Below are 14,720 nucleotides of genomic sequence, written 5' to 3'. Positions count from 1 at the left end.
TCAACAAGGCACTCTTTTCCTTTATACAGCCACCCACTGCAGACTGCTTTCAACGCTCCCAGAAGCTCATCACTGCGTTCGGCACGATGCTGTGGCGGTCCCATTGGATCTCGTGCTGGAGCCTATTGTCGAGAATTGGACTCGAGTGGGACGAGGATACGACCGCGCAGGATCCAAACCGTGAAGAAAGCAGCGAGAGCAGGGTAAACAAGGCTCTCCAGGCCGACAAGCCCCCCGGGCCGTAGAGGCGGCAGAACAGTCGCATGGCGAGCTTTTGCACGAGATAATTATTATTAATTAGCTGCGGCGATTATCTGGCTGCGCGCCGTCAATGCCACCCGCCTCGTGCGACTCGGAGACAGAAAGAGAGAACAAGCATCGAGCTCGGCTGCGGGAACTGGAAGACCCATGATATTTTATAATATTCGGACGCATGCATGGAAAACTGCTGGTTCGGATCGCCTCATTCCAGGGGCAAGAAGCGACTTATGGGCGATCATCGGCGGGAATACCTCGCTACATTGTTCAGGAATCCGGTTTACTAATACGCCAACTTACCGACACCCCAGGGACATGTTCGGTTCATCAACATCCACTACTGTTGATCGCCGCCTGCCTGGCTGTTGTTCCGGAAAGCGGGAACTCGAGGCTCTCTCATCACACCCAATGTCTGGATCGTGCAATCGCTGTTTTTCTTTGTGCTTCTCGGATTGGGGTGTATAATTACCTTACATGTCAAATCGCGAACTCAATACTGCACCATGCATTTTTGTGCCAGATCTGGCCGCGGAAAGAGAGTGGAGAAGTGATTCGAACGGCACCCAGCTCATGTTCTGATTAACGTATCCATCTTGTCTGGACTACAGACCACTGAGCGAGCCGATTCCTATCGGCAAGGGACGCAATGTAAGAGTATCGTGCGCATATCGTAGGTTTGAGGGCAAGCCACTCCATAGAGCGGCATCCGGAGACCAAACTGTTTCGCCACGGCCGTAGTCCTTCTCTCGCCTTGTCTTCGCAACCCAAAAAAACAACAGTCTCCCCCCCCATATTACCTGTCTGTTCCGGGCATAACTCTTATCTGTCATCTGTAAGTCCCTCATGAAAAAAAAATGAAATGAGATAAAATAAAAGCCCAAACGTGTCTCGTATTAACGCCCATTCTGTCATAACCCGGCTTAGCCCGTGAATGCGATGCGACTTATAAGACCCAACAAAGAAAAACCCAGAGGAAAACAGGGCAATTGACCAGCGACTAGTCCCCAATTTCGCTGCGCGAAGGGGGAACACTGAGGGAATAACAGGATAGGCTTCTGCTACCTCAAGATGCGTCATTCCGGTCCTCCATCATCAGTACTAAACCAGGCATAGTAGTAGACCGAGAACCCAACCTATACGCTGAACCGTAACTGAGTGTCAAACCGAAAAGGCCGCTCTATAATGAACAAGCCAGAGAAAACAAGGAAAGGGAGAAGAAGGCAAAGAAAGAAAGAAAATGAGAGAAAGAGAGAAAGCGTATAGTCATTCCAGATGTCTCCGGGTATCCATATTTCCGCGTGCCTCTTCTCACTGCTCGGAGCGAAGATTACACACCCCATATCCAGTTGTCACCGCATGCTGGACGTGATGCTTCTCATGTACTCCCATAAAGCCCACCAGCACCCTGGCCCTCCTGACCAGGGCCGGGTTGCGCGTTCGGCTCAGGCTGGATCGAAGTATCAACCGGAACGATCACAGAAACGCGCATAGACCCCCCGGGACCATGTGCGTCCGTGCCAATCGTTGTCGAGCCTTGTCCGGCCGCATTGGCGGCCTCCTGGATGACATCATCATCCTCGTCAGCACCACCAACCTCCCCCGGCCCGGAGGGGAAAGAGGATTCAGGAGCAGTGGTGTCGGGCGGCGGATGAACGCCCAGTGTTGGAAACGTCGTCGCTTGCTCCTCAACATTGGCAACTGGAGCAGTCGAACCCCCCAGTGGAAGGGCTTGCGCCATGGTTGGTATCGGAGGAGGGACGACGGGAATGGCCCCCGCCGCCATGGGGTGGTGACCGTGTCCGATGTTGTGATGGCTGAGCAATGGCTGCGTGTCGACAACCATCTCGGACCCGTCTTCGGGAACGTCATCGTCATCCAATCCATCAGGGTCTCCGTCATCAGCTGCAACGGAAACGTCAATGAGCACACCCTGAGGTGGGGGAGGGAATATCGGGGCGTCTGCTTGAATCACAGCCCGGTTGGCACGCCGCGACTCCTCTGCCGCGGCGATGAATCGGTTGAAATGCTTCCGCAGACCGACGACACCTTGCCCCGAGAAGACACAAAAGACGGACCGCTGGTGATCCGTAAATTCTGGGATATCATGTGAGCAATCCGGCTCGAGTGAAACGGGGTTCGGAAAGCGAACTCACCAGGTGGCGCAGGGCGGGAGTACCGTTCCAAGTCCTCTCTCAGGAACGCCTGGACCCCGGTCAAGCTAAGGTGAGTCAAGCGAGGGCAGGAGTTCAGGAGTCGGATGATGCTCTGAGACATTAGGTTAGGAATGGACCGGTGCTGGCTTCGACTGGGATTGGGGTTCTCACCGTCTGCGTCAGGTTGGTGCAGTAACTCAGGTGAACTCTCTCCAGGCAGCTTTGACTGCTGCTGTACTCTCCCGGTATCAGATTCCCATGCGCATCCCTGCGCATCCTAGGCCGCCGGTTCGCGTTCGCTAGGGCAATGACACTGGCGTCTGTGATATTCGCACACTTGACAAGGCCGATCCGCTTCAGCTTGGGGAGGTTGGCAAGCCTGGTGACCGAGTCGTCGGTAAGATTAGTGCAACAACCAAGATCGATGTATCTGATCCTGGTGCACATCGAAACGAGCCGCTTAACACCATCGTCCGTGATCTGGCTACAGTGACCCAAGTGGAGGAAATGCAGATTCCTCTCGAGACGGGAAATGGCGTATACCGCAGCGTCCGTCAGGTTGCGGCACTTCTGCAGCACAAGGTTTCGAAGTCGTGGTGCGACCTCGATGATCTTCTCAATGGCTCGGTCGGTGATCCCCATGCTGGAGCTCAGATCGAGAATGCGGAGATGCTCGTACTTTCTGTTCGACGGAAGCGAAAGGAAGGCCGAGTCGTCTATCAGCTCGCAATTGGCGAGGCGGAGCTCACGCAGCGAGTGGCCCTTGGTGAAGAGCGCGGTAATCGGTTCGTTGCCGATGGACCGGCACTGCTGAAGGTCAATCTCGAGTATGTTGGGGCAGTTCTCGGCGAACGCGAGGACCGCGCTATCCTGGAGCTGAGTGCAATCATTCAACTTGAGCTGCGGCGGAGCGTTAGCTAACATCTGCCTTCTCCAACCCACGAGAAAAACAAGGGCGTCGCATACCCGCTTGAGGTACTTGCAGCGTTGGGCAAGCCGGACCAGGCTCTCATTGGAAACCCTCTGGCAGCCAGAAATGTTGAGGCCTTGCAGACGCGGACAGTTCTCGGTGATGGCATCGATCGAGGCTTCTGTGATGTGGTCGCGGAAAACAGGACCACCAGTGTTTGTTGTCGCGCTTAATGAAACGTCGAGGGAGTAGAGATGCTTGTTGTTCTTGACAAGGGCGATGATCCCCGAGTCCGTCAGGTTGCTGCAACCCGTCAAGGTGAGACGTTCAACCCGCGTGCACTCGGCTAGAGGCTGTACACTGCCATCGTTGACCTTGTCTGCAAGAGCGGCCAAGTTTAGACGCCTGACGAAGTCGCGGTAGGAGAAGTATGGATTCTCGAGGCTCAACGTCTGGCAAATGATCTGATGCTTCTCCCAGGTCGAGCACGAAGGGCGGTGCCAGAGGATATCAACCGCATTGCGGGCCCATCTCTTGCACGTCAGCATGACATGTAACAGGTCTGATGAGCTGCTGAGCTTCGCGAAGATGGCGATCAGGATCTCGTTCGGCAGTCGGTGGACGGGCGGAAGACACTCGTCGTCGGTGACCTGCATGTCCTGAAAGTTGGGCACCCCAAGAGACGACTGGGAGTCGTTTCCAGCGAGGAAAAAATCGGACTCTTCATGGTCGGGAGGGGCGGGCGAGCTGCTCGAGGAGCTCGTGCGCGAGTCTCGCTTTGGTCGCCGGCCGGTAGCAATCTTGGGTTCGGCATGGTCGAGCACGGCCGGCGCGCCCGGATCATCGGCAAGAATATCGAGAGACGCGCGTTGTCTCATGGTCGCTGTTTGACCAGGCCAGTCCCCGCAGCGCAGCAGGCGGACTGTGACGATCGTCGAGGGAGGAAAGGTCGATGAGGTGCGGTGATCGATGGCGGTGGTCGAGGTGGGATGTGTGGAGTGGCTGTGCGGGCTGTTGGACTCGGGCCGTCAATTGTGAGGGAGCAGCAGGGTGTCCCAAAATAGCCTTGGCGTTAGTCAACTGGACGGTCCAGGCTAGCGCTTGGCGCAGCGTCACACAAGAAAGCAGGGCAGCCCAGGATGGTCGCCTGATGGAATCGCGGGTTTCGGTGACAGCGTCGATGGGTATTGCTCAGGACTAGAGAAAGGGAATCGTGAAAAATGACGAGAAGTCTCAGGTAGGATGGCAAGTATTGTAAGTATTGTAGGCAAAAGTGTGGTGTGGGTTGTCTTCCATGAGCGGTGCCCGCAGTCAACCCAAGGTGAATCTGGGCTTCCTGCAATGACTACGTAGTACGCCCAACTGCTACGGTTTGACCGTGCCCCTGCCGAAACGCAAAGGTCGTCTTGTGCGTTGCGGCGGACCGACCCAAAACTTGGTAAGCACAGGTGGCCAACGGTGCACCTATGTAGTGCGGAAAGGTAAAAAGCGCGAGTGGGGCACTTTAGCGACCTCGGATGGTCACACTCGAGAAATGGAAGGCGGTGACCAGTTGTTGCTTTGTTCAGGTTTGCGGTCGAGGTGGTGAGATGCTTGTTTGGCGCTGCGGGAAGGATCGGGGACTCAGTTATATGTAATTAGTACACAAGTGCAATACTTTCGCCGTACGCTTTTATCAAGTCTTCGTTACGCGAATCGCGAGGATATGCGACACGCATCTGTCATCACATACACAGCATGTATTTCCTCGACAACTCCGTCAGCAGTGCCTCAAGAGTCAGTCGTTCATCAACGAAAGTCGGCGATCGGTGGTTTGAAGCGCCGAGCTGCGTCGTCATCAATATCCCTACGAATCCAAAACACGATGCATGGTACGGTCCCGTGGACTGCTCAGCGCTCTAAGGCCATATTGCGTCTACCTAGTGTAAGGTACCGAAAGTCACTGGACAGGGACAAAGGCACAAGAAAGCGATCCAGTGCACCTAGTAAGATCTGTATTACCTGATGCATAATGTATAATCCGCCGACCCGGGTCACTCGCCGCCAAACTGGGCGGCCTTAGCCCACTCCTGGTAGGGCCACGCTGCATTTCCCGTCCGTGCGTGGATTCCACGCACAGTTGTCCAGTTGTCCGCACTTGTATGTATTCGCATTCCGTACTCCGTACATCGGTCTTCCATACAATCAGTCAGGTACATCAGGTACATGCATGCTCAGCAGGGTACCTTGGAGGAGAGCTGCGGGTCGTTCCATCCATGTAATACGGCTCGAATGAGCCAGGGGGTCTCCTGTTCAGCTGACATCACTCGTTGCCCAGTGGCGCCCACCTCACAAGGGCAGAGAAGCGATCTCCGGGACAGCGTTAGCGTAGGTGTAATCCGTAGTTATGTAGGTACAGTTAACCTCGGGCATCTCAGGTTTGTGATTGAGTGGGTTTGTGGACGCGAAAGGTGAAGGTCCCTTTTTCTCGAGCATAGTCCTCCGCAAGAGTTTACCTGGTCCTTGATACACGTGTTTACTCAGTACGGATAAGTGTACGGATGTACATACATGTATGTACATACATACATACACGCAATCTACGCCAGAACCAGGGGCCCAAGCGCACGGAAGTCTGCCTCGAGCCCATAACTGACACGCATCCTAGTGTAGATGATTGCAACAAGCGAGGATGACCAGGAGGTGGAAGTCTCGTACCTGGTACAAGTTATGCCCGGAGAATATCGAGGACAATTCGCTGCGCAAAGGGGCAGGACAAAACCAAGGATTTCTTAGTGTGCAAGTACGGACTTTACAATGCAGCATACGTAATAACGTACAGCTTATCGTCAAGCCTGCGGATGTCACATGGAAGCTGAAGAGTTCCGTGTGCACTCCCATAGTGCTTCTTCCGTAATCCGTACCCTACGCTAGTTCCGTACAAAATTGGTGTACGGATGACTCCGGACGTCGTTGGGGTGGTATGGTGAGGGACCGGCATGACCTCATAGGCCAAGATTTTAGTTAGCGCCGGCTTGGGAAACGGCCAGACCAAAAATGAACCGCTCCAACTTCGGACCGTGGGGACCTCACCCATCCACGCGATTCCACATTTACTCGGGACGTCTGATCTACACCAACACATCACCTTCCGTTTTGGAGAGAGACGACAGCTAAGGAAACGGTGCAAAACATTTCTCGGGGATCAGGCGTCTCGTTTATTTTGGGGGGGGAGACATCATCATCATGTTCCGACCGCCTGCGTTGCGCCGATTCGCCGGCACTCCCGCGCCCATCAGGCCATTGCGAGTTGTGGTTCCCCGCCGGACTATCTTCTCCCGCAGAAACGACAGGAGGCGGTCGAGCCGGGCCGTCGAAAACCTCGACATCCAGCGGCTGGCGAAAGAAGCGGAGGAATGGCACCGTCAGCGGCGCATCTTCCTCTGGTCGGGAGCCATCGCCGGCGTCCTCTCCACCATCTACACGGCCTATAAGCTCAAGCTCGCGATCGAGCGGGAACATAAGCTCGATGCCAACCTCCCCTCGACGGACCCTCTGGCCGGTGCCAACGCGGCAGACCGCAAAGTAGTGATTCACGACGAGGAGGGCCGTGAGATGGTCCCAACCGGCAACAGCACGGTCCCGATGTTCCCGCGCACGCTCGACCTCCCAGCCTTCACGACCCCAATAACCTCAACCTCGCCAGACGCTACCGACACGGCCGCCACGCCAACCATCACTACCCCTTCCGGCATGACCGAATACACCCTCGTCGGCCTCGGCCTGCGGACGGTAACCTTCGTCGGCCTGCAAGTCTACGTCGTCGGCTACTACGTCGCGACGGCCGACATCGCGGCCCTTCAGAACGCCCTCACCAAGCGGATCAACCCGATCGCCACCACGCTCGTGCCGGGCGAGCGCGAGCAGCTCCGCGCCGCGCTGCTGGACCCGGCCGAGGGCGAGCGGACCTGGGACGAGCTGCTGGCCGCGGGCGTGCCGGCGCGGTCGGCCTTCCGCATCGTGCCCGTGCGCGACACCGACTTCCACCACCTGCGCGACGGGTTCGTGCGCGCCGTCCAGGCGCGGGCCGGGCCCCAGACCATGGCCGACGAGTCGTTTGGCGAGGCGATGCGCCAGTTCCGCGCCGTCTTCAACCGCGGCAGCGCGCCCAAGCGAAAGGAGCTCCTCCTCGTCCGCGACGAGACGGGGAGGCTGAGCATCGCCTACGACGGCGGCGCGAACAAGAACGAAGGCCGGTCGGCCGGGCGGCAGCTGATTGGGGTCGTCGAGGATGAGCGGCTGTCGAGGGCGCTGTGGCTGAACTACCTGGCGGGCAAGAAGGTTGCCAGCGAGCCGGCCAGGCAAAACATCGTGGAAGGGATCATGGGATTCGTCGAGCGGCCAGTCGGCACTGTCGCGTCGCAGGTTGTGCCTGTCTTGAACCCGAAAGTATAACTTTGTCCTCCGGTGTACAATTACGATACCTCTTTGCAGAAGAGCGGGCAACACGCGCACTCTCTATTCATTCCAAGTTCGATGTATGTATCATAGGGCAGGCTATATCCAGGCGTATTCTACGGGTACGAACAAACTGGGCGCAACGCAAGATGCGCCTATCCGTCTATTTGCATGCATGAAAATTGGGTATCCTTTGTCTCGTCCCCTCTCTTGGCGTAAGTTCCCGCGCTTAGAGCGCACCGGCGTCCTTCAGCAGCTCCTCGAGCGATTTGCCGTCCTTGCCGTTCCTAGAGACCTCCTCGAGATCCGAGTTGCCGCCGATGTGGTTGCGGCCGATGAAGATGTTGGGAACGGTCCGCTGGCCCGTCAAGTTGAGCAGCGCGTTCTGGATGTCGGCACCGTCGTCCAACAAATTGAGCTCGATCGCTTTGTACTTGGCGTTCAAACCATCGAGGATCTGCTTCGTCCTGGTGCAGTACGGGCAGTACGACTTGCTAAAGACCACTGTATACGGTGGTTAGGCGACGGGTGAGCCCAAAGTAAGGAGAAGATGCACTGCTGTTCCGGAGGGGAGGGGGATACGTACTGACGGCATTCTCGTCAATCAGCTGCTGGGCTTTCTTCTGAGCGGCCTCCATGGTGCCTGACGGGCTTGTACCGAATAGTCTGCGGAGAATGAAGGACATGGAACTTGTTGCGGGGTGACGTTCGAAAATGACCAGCGTGAGGGGCAAGGAAGCCGCTATTTAATGGTAGACCCCGTTGCGGTTTCAGCGGGAATGCACGGCAAGGAAGGATAACGTCAGCAGGATTTGTCAGCCGGCACTTTGAGTGACACCGTCTACTTAATGGTGAGTAATGAACGGGCCCAAAAAAGGCCCAAAAAAAAAGGCGTGATTCTGGGGCAAGATAGATGTTTAGCTTAACTGGTAAGTATAGACATAGTCCTCTTTCCAAGTCTGAAGAAATCGAAAACAAAATTGTCCCGTGCCAAGCCCCTGAATGTGAGATCCCGCATCCTTGTTTGCGTGGAACATTTGTCCGTCATAGTGTGTAATCCGTAATCCGTACATACACTAGACCAATGACGCAACTGGCCCGTGCAGTGAGATCGGGAGCGGCCCATTTGGTACGCAGTCAACCTTGGGTGCTCTTCTAGGAGTTGTGGCAAGGCAAGAAGATGTAAGCAATTACCTCGGTAGGTTAACAATGTCCAAAGATCGCGCAGTGGAACCAAGCTATTAGCATTCTCTATCCTCTTCTCAACCCGAGCGAGGCTAGCATTCAACGATGAATGACCTCATTGTCTCGAGTCGGATCTGCAGCTTTGCCTCAGTTTGGCTCCATAGAGGGGGCAAAAACATTCTAGTTCAGGCAATCGTTCGCATTGAACAGCAACGCTAGTTCCCCAGCCAGTGGGCTGGGACTTGTATGAGGCGGCTGAAATGGGACGGTCCGTCGCTTAACACTTCACTGGGTAGTTTCGGTATTATATGTAAACGACAGGGTCCGTCAATTGATCAAACGTGAATTCCGGCGGCGAATTCATGACTGAGGTGGTGGCACCGAGTCTTTTGTCGGAGCAATCAGTCTACTGCGAAGGTGATAGCCTAGGCTTTCAACGAGGCAGCTTATCCGACGAGTTGGACTGCAATGCTCAGCAACTGGCAGCATTCCTGCCTCGGCGATCCGCCGATGGCCCAGGCATCGTCGCCAGAGCGATTCAGCAAAGGACCGCATGCCACTTCAACGCCAACAGATGCACTTGGTCAGAATCTTGGCAGCGGGGTAGTTAGGAATAGCAGCTGGCCAACCTTACGACCCACATTCAAGGCGGGGTTTCATCATAACTAAGGTACCTCGTTCCTCGCGCATTGAAATTTTGTTCGGCACCCTTGCAGCCCTGCGCCCAGCAAGACCGCCACCCAAGCCAAATGTGTCCGCCTGGGTCGGGCCACACCCAACAATTTGAACGTGGCCTCTCTTTTGCCGAGGACGCTGATCGGCAACACAGCGTTGTTGTCTTTCCATTTCCGTAACACTGGTGCGAGGACAGCACGACTTTTGTGTTCCCTTTCAAAGGGCGCCGGCATCAGCCTCAGAACGTGGTGGTCCTGACCGACCGGTTTTCTCTCTCCAACTGATGCATCCGCCCAGCAAGCTTCACGACCCGCTCCGCCTCCGCGTTCATCGTGCCAGGCGACGAGCAGGCTGATATTACCTGTCCCGGATCGTCCGATTCTCCATCTCAGCTTGCTCATATTAGGTCGACGGCATAAGTCGTTAAGACCGCGCCAACGTCGCCAAGGTGGCTTCCAGTTCAGACTTCTGGGCATCACCAGGTGCCTCATTTGCCAACATTGCTGGCAACTTGACTTTGGCGTTACGGAATCTGCCGGTATCGATTCAGTCATATCTGGATCCCGCTGCGAACCGTCTGGCATTTGTGACCCAATACCTCCAATCGAAGATAGGCTTGTCTCCGATAACACTCTACACCACCGCGGGGGCTATTCTCCTTCTCGGTGCGATACCCGCAGTCACAACACGCAGCGGACGGGGTAGCAAGAGACTGGGAAGCATGCCCCGCTATGGGTTCTCAAGTCGCTGGGCCGACTCCCCCTTCAGCTCCCAGGACGGCGTCCCGGATGTGACGTCTGAGGACTACAGCTACATCACCTCACTCGAAATAGAGGACCATGAACTCGACGTTCCTCGGCCTTACGCGGGTTCGTCTCACGTCGACGACCCGTATTCACACTCCGCTCCATCCCCGACCTACGCCAGCCTACAGCGCCCGGAAGACGACATCCTGCTTCTCACGCATCAAGGCGTCACCTATCCTGAGCACTTCCCAGCGTATTCGATCGGCGACGGAAAGCTTTTGGTCAGTGACCTACGCGAACGTGTAAGGATAATATTGGACCTATCGGAGCGGCAGGCGAAACGGGTCAAGTTCTACTACAAAGGCCGGCGTTTGAAGAAGGGCGACATGCCGGTTTGTGACTATGGCGTCAAGAACAACAGCGAGCTTCTATTGGTCCTCGGAGAACCGAATCGTGGCAGTGGTAGCGAGACCGGCGAGGAGGTTGTCGTGGTGGGCCAAGATGAGCGAAATCGATACAAGGTTCCGCAGAGCAATTCGCCGAGAATTGGCAGATCAAGCGGGTGGGAGGACCACAGTCCACGGGTTGGTGGGTCGCAGGCCGGTTTGGAGGTACCGGTGGATTACAGCAGAAGAAGAGCTTCGTCGAGAGTCCGAACCCGGTCACCCGGGCCCGCAGTTTCCGCACCCAGCGCTTCCGACACAGGCCCCGTTGGCAGGCCCGGTGGGCCTACCGAGAAGTTGAACGCCCTAGCCGCCGAGTTTGATACCACCTGGCTCCCTCAGTGCGTCGCGTTTATTGAAAGAACTCCCATGGACCCCAAGAAACGCGACGAAGAGCATCGCAAACTGTCTGAGATGGTCCTTCAGAAAATCATCATGAAGGCAGATGAGATTGAAGCAACTTCAGAAGAAGGCGCCAGAGCCGTCCGGAGAGCGTTACTAACGAAGGTGCTCGGCATCTTGAGCAAGCTTGACCAGGCAAAGGCTTCGGCATGAGAAACTGTAGCAGGAGCGACAGTTCACTCACCGCCTTCTCCGTACATGCAACATGCATGCGAATGGTTTGCGCTTGTCTTCCATCAGCAAAGCTGGCTATACTCTCAACCCTCATCGTTTTGACACATCTCTTTTAAATCATTTCGTTCACGAGTTCTCTGTGCATAGCGGGCCATGGTTGGTTTGGTTCTGTACGTATTGTGCGTGTTATCATCGCCATTCAACCGTAGGAGGGTCATGGCTTGTTGGTTCATGTCCTTGACATTGACGGAAGGTCCAATCTCCCCCATAAAGAATTCTGGCATCTCCTTCATAATCGCTTAATAAATTCGTCCTTGTCGTGCTGCACCCCTGCAGCGTTGTCAGAAGAGACACACAGTTCCTGGGCGAGTTTGAAGAAAAGAATGATGCACGGATTATATAATAATCTATCTCTTGGGGTGATAAAGGCTGACGAGTCGCTTGCCGGGGCGCCAAACAGCTGGTGAATCCGGGGAAGCAATGGCCCCACCTCCTCCGTTGTGCATTTGGGCACGCTCTGGCACGATAGGTCTAACCCTATCTCTTCCTGCCTAAGGCCACAATCAGCACTCGCTTGCAGACCCCACCAGCTCCGGATCCGGACTAGCGCATCTTCGCCGGTTTGACTGCACCAAGGCCAATTTTCAGCACACACAAAAAGTCGAGGAACGACCATCAACCATCACAAGGGTAAGGAAGCAGCCAGCTGCTACTCGATCAGCCGGAGTGTGACTGATCAACCTTTTCTTTCTTTTCTTTAGCCCAGGTCATCACGCCAAAATGTCTTCGTTCGAGTCTGTGGTACGTTCGCCCTGTCCTCCCCCAATCGAACCGCCTCGAAGCTGCGCGAGCGCCGGCCGCCCCCAAGATTGCGATGCAAACGCGGAACGAGCAAGCGTAGCGACGAGGGGCTGAGCGGGAGCGCGGCTTGCGAGGTTACGAGAATTGGAAACGCGGAAGCACTGACAACGCTCTGCAACAGGTCGTGATCGATGGCAAGGGCCACCTGCTTGGCCGCCTGGCCAGCATCGTCGCCAAGCAGCTCCTGAGCGGCCAGAAGATTGTCGTCGTCCGCTGCGAGGCTCTGAACATCTCCGGCGAGTTCTTCCGCGCGAAGCGTACGTGCCAATCTTTGTTCACCGATTCGATGGGATTATTTGGCGTGCCGCAATCTCAAAGAGGGGGTTACTACTGGGACATGGAACTTAGACGCCCTATTCGTTGGGACACTGGGACGGGAATGCAATGCGGCGGAAACATGGACGAGAGGCTAACAATCGGACACAGTCAAGTACCACGCCTACCTCCGCAAGGCGACCCGGTTCAACCCCACCCGCGGCGGTGAGTCGAGCATCTCACGATCGGTTGCCTCGGCGATCCTCGGGTTCTGACTGTCCACAGGTCCCTTCCACTTCCGCGCTCCCTCTCGCATCTTCTACAAGGCCGTTCGCGGCATGATCCCCCACAAGACCGCCCGCGGTGCCGCCGCCCTTGAGCGTCTCAAGGTCTTCGAGGGTGTCCCGCCCCCGTACGACAAGAAGAAGAAGATGGTTGTTCCTCAGGCCCTCCGTGTCCTGCGCCTGCAGCCCGGTCGCAAGTACTGCACTGTCGGCCGTCTCAGCCACGAGGTCGGCTGGAAGTACCAGGATGTTGTCGAGAGGTGTGTGCAACATGGGAGACTTCGAGCTGCGCTGTCGCGCATCCGGGCGCGCTGGAATGCTGACGTTGTGGCAGGCTCGAGGAGAGGCGCAAGGCCAAGGGTGCCGCCTACTACGAGCGCAAGAAGCTGGCCGCGAGGCAGCTGTCCGAGGCGAAGAAGACGGCAAAGGTCGACCCCAAGACGACGGAGGCTCTCCAGGCCTATGGCTACTAGAGATAGTGGCCAGTTCGCACACCTCCTTGTCCTTTATGCGATTTCACTCTAGATTGGCGCGGTGGTTCAGGGCATCAACTTCATTTGCGTGGATGGTGGGGATAGGCAATGGCTATCTGATTCACTGTGCGTCCCAGGCTTGGGACCTCATAAATACATGAGATCAACCAATGGAGACCGAGGTTGCATGGGATGAAGAAAGCACAAACGAAATACCCGGCGCTGGCAGAAAGGCTTCGTGATGAACGTTGGGCAAAGGCGCCGTTCAGTCAGGCTGCTCGACATGACCACCGAACGCCTCAGTCAGGGCCCCACTCATGCTGAATAAATGACCATAATCTGTACCAGCGCCAGTTAAGGGTGAATGCAAAAGGGATGAGCCCGGGTGGGCTGGTGAAACAATCTGGCGGGTCTGTCGAGTTCTTTGCAGTGGCCGGGCAAAAAGCGTGTAGAGATTGCTTGAAAAGGTGTCGCTTGTGAAGGAAGACACAACAATACGCCCGGTACCTGATCTGATTGTGACCCTCGTACCTTGACGGTATGAGATCGTCATGGAGATATTGGCGGTAGGTACGATGACGTTCCGGGTCCAGACGTGTCTGGTGGTTGATAAACTTGAGGATCGTATTCGAGATGAAGGCTCGGAACATAGTATGCGCCAAGCCAACCACATTCTCTGAGGAGGTTAAACCACCAGTCTTAGTTTAGACTATGTCCTATCGAGGAGCCGTGATTGACTCCATTACCCGGGCTCTGAGAGCTCCGCCCAATAGGCAGAGATCAAGGTCAAGATGTAATAAACATCGAGACCCCGCAGGGAGGGTCGGGTTCAGTAATTATATAATACATGCACTTAACGGCGCAGAATAACCATAACTTAAGAGTTCTCAATGGAGCCGAAATTGAACGGAACTGGCTTATGGTAGCCGGCGGTTGAGGTGCTGCAGCATCTACCGTCCTGTGTGGAGTAGGAAAGGAGCCATTACCGAAAGCAAAACGTGAAGGAGATGGATATGGTGGAAACGCTCAAGCTGTCTGCCTGTACTTCGACGGAGATCATGTTCCTAATCCTGACTCCATATATCTTCGCCTAGGCGTTCAAAATATTTGATCATCTAGAGTCAAACAAGGAATAATCACATATCCGAGCCCTGCCTTTTGATACCTGGCTCTTTTACGTTCTAGATCAACACCCGCCCACTGGATGATGCCTATCCTGAGGACCTGTAGATAACCTCAGCTCCCTATTAGCGATTAGGAAAACTATCACGTGGTGATGTATCGTGGGGGCGCTTCGCCGCCATCGTGAAATGGAAGGGTGAGTTCACAATACCCGGAGATAGTTGCGAATATGATGTCCAGATTCATCATGGTTGAACAATCTCGGATTCTCTTCCCCCAGATGGCAAGAGTAGGCCCCGAACATTGTGTTGTGCCCGTGGAATTTGTTTAATAAGGTAGGAA

At 55.4% G+C, this 14,720-nt stretch overlaps 5 protein-coding genes across 5 annotated transcripts; 3 read left to right on the top strand and 2 right to left on the bottom strand.

The window, feature by feature from the left end:
• Positions 1-1,633: 1,633 nt before the first annotated feature.
• P884DRAFT_301908 (uncharacterized protein) lies at positions 1,634-4,199 on the bottom strand (the record flags this gene model as incomplete). Its single annotated transcript, XM_069444898.1, has 4 exons — positions 1,634-2,352; positions 2,412-2,523; positions 2,583-3,311; positions 3,378-4,199. 4 exons carry the CDS (start codon positions 4,197-4,199, stop codon positions 1,634-1,636), a joined length of 2,382 nt encoding a protein of 793 aa, XP_069295403.1.
• A 2,125-nt stretch (positions 4,200-6,324) lies between these two features.
• Positions 6,325-7,836, top strand: P884DRAFT_228865 (chalcone-flavanone isomerase-domain-containing protein). Its single transcript, XM_069439733.1, has one exon. The coding sequence runs from the start codon at positions 6,547-6,549 to the stop codon at positions 7,753-7,755; it is 1,209 nt and encodes a 402-aa protein (XP_069295402.1). The 5' UTR covers positions 6,325-6,546; the 3' UTR covers positions 7,756-7,836.
• Positions 7,837-7,987: 151 nt separating this feature from the next.
• Positions 7,988-8,444, bottom strand: P884DRAFT_206898 (thioredoxin-like protein; the record flags this gene model as incomplete). Its single annotated transcript, XM_069438751.1, has 2 exons — positions 7,988-8,262; positions 8,345-8,444. 2 exons carry the CDS (start codon positions 8,442-8,444, stop codon positions 7,988-7,990), a joined length of 375 nt encoding a protein of 124 aa, XP_069295401.1.
• A 1,895-nt stretch (positions 8,445-10,339) lies between these two features.
• On the top strand, positions 10,340-11,362 carry P884DRAFT_279598 (uncharacterized protein; the record flags this gene model as incomplete). Its single annotated transcript, XM_069443328.1, has 1 exon — positions 10,340-11,362. One exon carries the CDS (start codon positions 10,340-10,342, stop codon positions 11,360-11,362), a length of 1,023 nt encoding a protein of 340 aa, XP_069295400.1.
• An 801-nt stretch (positions 11,363-12,163) lies between these two features.
• Positions 12,164-13,256, top strand: P884DRAFT_207015 (60S ribosomal protein uL13; the record flags this gene model as incomplete). The annotated part of the gene is made up of 5 exons (XM_069438761.1): positions 12,164-12,184; positions 12,366-12,501; positions 12,671-12,724; positions 12,785-13,043; positions 13,118-13,256. The coding sequence occupies 5 exons, from the start codon at positions 12,164-12,166 to the stop codon at positions 13,254-13,256; spliced, it is 609 nt and encodes a 202-aa protein (XP_069295399.1).
• Positions 13,257-14,720: the final 1,464 nt, after the last annotated feature.

The sequence above is a fragment of the Thermothelomyces heterothallicus genome, assembly GCF_042370625.1.
Source record: "Thermothelomyces heterothallicus CBS 202.75 unplaced genomic scaffold P884_scaffold_22, whole genome shotgun sequence".
NCBI classification, from domain to species: domain Eukaryota; kingdom Fungi; phylum Ascomycota; class Sordariomycetes; order Sordariales; family Chaetomiaceae; genus Thermothelomyces; species Thermothelomyces heterothallicus.
Note: the sequence above shows the minus strand (reverse complement) of the source record. Positions and strands in the feature narration are given on the sequence as shown.

Excerpts from the sequence above, each read along its gene's own strand:
- P884DRAFT_228865 (XM_069439733.1), top strand. The coding sequence starts at position 6,547 with ATGTTCCGACCGCCTGCGTTGCGCCGATTCGCCGGCACTCCCGCGCCC.